Consider the following 3,697-nt stretch of genomic DNA (forward strand, 5'->3'; position numbering starts at 1 on the left):
AAATTGTGTCACTTCTTCTGTTTGATTTTATACTTTAAAGTATTTAGTTTGAAGTTGGTCCTCTTAAATTTTTAACAGAGTACTCCACCAATCATTGTCGGAATCACAATAGACAGTTAACCCCCCCCAATCAGATTTAATGTTTTTTGTTTTGTTTTAATGAGCTACTTTCAACTTTCGCTCAAGTAGGATTTTAAACAAGCAATCTTTTAGAAAAGTTGACATGAAATCAGGCATTTTAGGCTGCAACAATCCCCCAAAAAGCCTGCAAAACCCTAGAGGGACTGATTTGTTACTTTTGTAATGTGTACATAAACACAACTCCAAGTTAATGCTCATTTTGCGCTGGATGGGCAAATGAGCCACTGTTCGCTAACGTGTTAAGCAGGTCCACTCAATAAGATGTTAATATGTCAGTGTTGAGTTTGCAGCTTGTTGCGCTACCCGCAAGTTGCCAAAAAAAGAAATCAATGAATGCATTTTTAACTATTGCACAGGAACAGTATCAACATATCTCACAATAGTATATGGTGACAGAGGTTCACTATTTTTTAGGGCTGTCCCATCTACTGAACTGTTAGTCTTAGTCAACCCACTTTTCAATAGTCGAAGAGTTGCAAAAAAAGAAAAACAACAACTTTGTTCAGTGGCTGCGCCTAGTCAAAGGGACAAAAGTATCAGGGGATTGTTGCAACACAGATATTTTCTCTTGGAAAACAGGAAGTCTCTTACTGGTGCATGTGCTAACTGTCCTGTCCTATTAGCTGACTATTACCTGGACCGTGAGCTCGAAGTACTGGGAAAGGTTTGATTGACCCTCTAGCATAGGAGCTTTGGAATGCCCGGAGGAGGTTTTCAGGCCCGGGATGGGGGACCCAGCTGCCGGGAACTGGGCCGGAATGAGCACCATAGCCAGAGTGGGATGAGCAAGCAATGGAGCCCAGCTCAGCAGCCTCCCAGTGACTGCAACTGGGACAGAACACAGCCAGGTGATTTACAAAGACAAAGACACGGCGTGTTCAGGCAGGGATAGGAGAGGCATGAAGTGGGAAAGAGAGATGATTTGTAAATACTGTTAGACATCATACATCATATCGATGATTCCATAGTAAGTATTAGTTTTTGTAAAGTTGGAAGTTATTTATTCTGTGTTTTGAACAATGAGACATAAATTAACTAAATGTTCAGTCTCTTTCCTGGTTGTTTTGAAACGTTCAGAATCAATACCACTTTTGCTTTTTCATGTAACATGCGACTGTTAAAATATTTATGTATTTAAATTAATATCATAAGTTTGATGACCCATGGCTTGAACTATTAACTACTAGTCGACTAGGATAATCTTTAGTTCGCTGCTACTAGTACTAGTACTTTAACCATAATATTTCTGCATTAAATGTAATATAATGTTATCTCTCTGTATTATTCTCCTAAGTTGTTTCTGGTTTGTCTAAATTGTTCAGCAGGCCATAAAATGACCTGAGTCACTGAGAGGTTTATACGAGGTTAATTATAGCCGCTCAGTGTCGTTTTACTTGTGAGAGCAGGTCTGAAAGGTCTGCAAGTCCAAAATGACTGAACATCTCCTCATCTCCTACCTGTCTGCTTCCACCGAGAGGCACAAAGAGGGGGCAGCTAATCCATGTTGGTGTGGAGGGAGGAGGGGGGGAGGTAAACCCAGCCAGCCAGCCAGCCAGCCACTCCGATGTGAGGGCTTGTGATAGCGGAGACACTTGATCACATTTATCTGCAGTTTACACCTTCCTGTCTTGATCTCTGCGCTATACAGGGGATCGCCTTTCCTACTCAAAGAAAGAAAGCAAGCAAGCGAGGGTAGGGGGTGGGAGGTGGAGGGGTGGATGGATGGAGGGAGAGAAAAGAGGCCAAGGCCCTCTGTGTGAATGCTGGTTGGGATTGTAAAGCGAGCTGAGCGATGACAGCTAAATGCGCTAATTTTCTACTGGGGCTCGGGCTTTGTCTCACAGGGAGAGCTCAGCAACGGAGCTGTGACATCGAGGGACAGATGAACTTTTTTAAGATCTCACTGATCCAGTTGCAAGTTTTGTGACTAAATTCTAGTACACAATGTTTGACAAATGCTGTTTAGATTTGAAGCCACGAGCAAGATTGACAAATCATATGCAGGCACTGATATGTTCATCAGTTCATTAAATATTCCGAAAATGCTGTATTGAAATGTATAAATGTAAGATATGAACTTCCTATGAGGTTTAAAAAACTGTTTGGAGTGATGTGAAACAAAAATCTCAGCAAAGCATCGTAAGACAAGACCTGTTAGTTGATAGTAGAGCAAGATGGGATCATTCTGTATTGTATTGTATGAACAAAGTTAAACAGTGCTTTTAGAGTCAAATGTTACCATGTTTTAAATTGTTTGGTCCTAGTTTGGGGATTTTTTCTCACTCACACACAAACTCTGTTTAGAGAATAAGTGTAATGATCTTGAAGAGTGACACAGGATTTGGTTAATATTGGGAAATGTAATTTTAAATGACTTTGCTTCCCTTCCCTAAATTATACCCTTAGAACGTGAACATTTATGACGTGGCTTTCAATGAAGTTTTCAGTTTGTATAGAAATCAATACTGGATGCAATATTAATGGATTCTTTTTTTCAGATGTACTAGAACTTAACTACCTAAAAATAAAAGTAAGAAAACATTTTTTTCTTAAGTATAAGCTGCACGAAAAAACTATGTAAATCACTTTGTTATTTTGTTTACTGACACCTCCCAGAGAACATTTACTGACCTTGAAGTGAAGTATCATTTCATGTCAACAAATGGTCACCAAGCACAGCAGGGGGTCAGACCAGCAACAAACCACTAAATTATAGTGGTGTACAAGTGTATGCACAAACATATATCAAAAGACGGAGGTACACAACCTGCAGTGCAGCAGCAGTAAGCTACATTTTTCAATCTTTGACATACGACAAATATTAATGTGAACATATAATGATAAATGCATCACAGGTAAATGTTGGGTAAATAAAAAGTCTTCTTTGATACATTACAAAATGTTTTGTTGTTGGGGAATGTTAATGTTTCCTTCAGTTTCTCGTCACTCTTTCTGATGTGTTCCCTGACATTTGCTGTTGGAGTCCCCATGGCATAGTGCCTCTAAGCCAGGACAAATACGGAAGGGAAAAACAGATATGACAAATTGATGTCATGTAAAGGGGAAACAGGTGACTTTAGAAAAACAAATCATTCTATAATAAAGTGGATTCAAATGGATGGATTTGTTAAAAAGGGATGCAAAACCTGGTCTCTGGTGTCAAAGCTGGGACTCAAATTACAGTTTTTATTTTACTTTTGTTCTGGCTAGAAGTAGGAAAACCTAATATGCAGATAGAAGTTACTTATTTTCTATTTAGGGAAAACAAAGTAGCAAAGGGGAATAAAGATAACTTTTTATAGCATGAAGCATGGAGAGATTCTCATCACTCTGTGGTGAGGTGAGTAGGAAGAGGACATTTAAGGCCAGGTGGAGGGGGGGGGGCGAATGGACACACACCACACACACACACACACACACACACACAAGCATTAAAGCTCTACAATGTAAAGGAGCAATAAGCAGTGATAATCCCCCAGGATTCTTCATGGGAACAGTCTCCTGTTGTTTAGTTGTAATTATCCTTTAATATGGACTCTGATGTCGTCTCTGCTTT

At 39.6% G+C, this 3,697-nt stretch overlaps 1 protein-coding gene across 1 annotated transcript in view; it reads right to left on the reverse strand.

The window, feature by feature from the left end:
• Window positions 1–760: 760 nt before the first annotated feature.
• sox2 (SRY-box transcription factor 2) overlaps window positions 761–3,697 on the reverse strand; it is a gene marked incomplete at its 5' end in the record, with an annotated part of 130,351 nt that continues 127,414 nt past the window's right edge. Inside the window, 1 exon segment of the mRNA XM_035653570.1 lies at window positions 761–969. Within this exon segment, the coding sequence (XP_035509463.1) occupies window positions 761–969 (209 nt within the window).

This window comes from Morone saxatilis, unplaced genomic scaffold (genome assembly GCF_004916995.1).
Source record: "Morone saxatilis isolate NCDOM2014 unplaced genomic scaffold, NCSU_SB_2.0 Contig12, whole genome shotgun sequence".
In the NCBI taxonomy this organism is placed as follows: Eukaryota; Metazoa; Chordata; class Actinopteri; family Moronidae; genus Morone; species Morone saxatilis.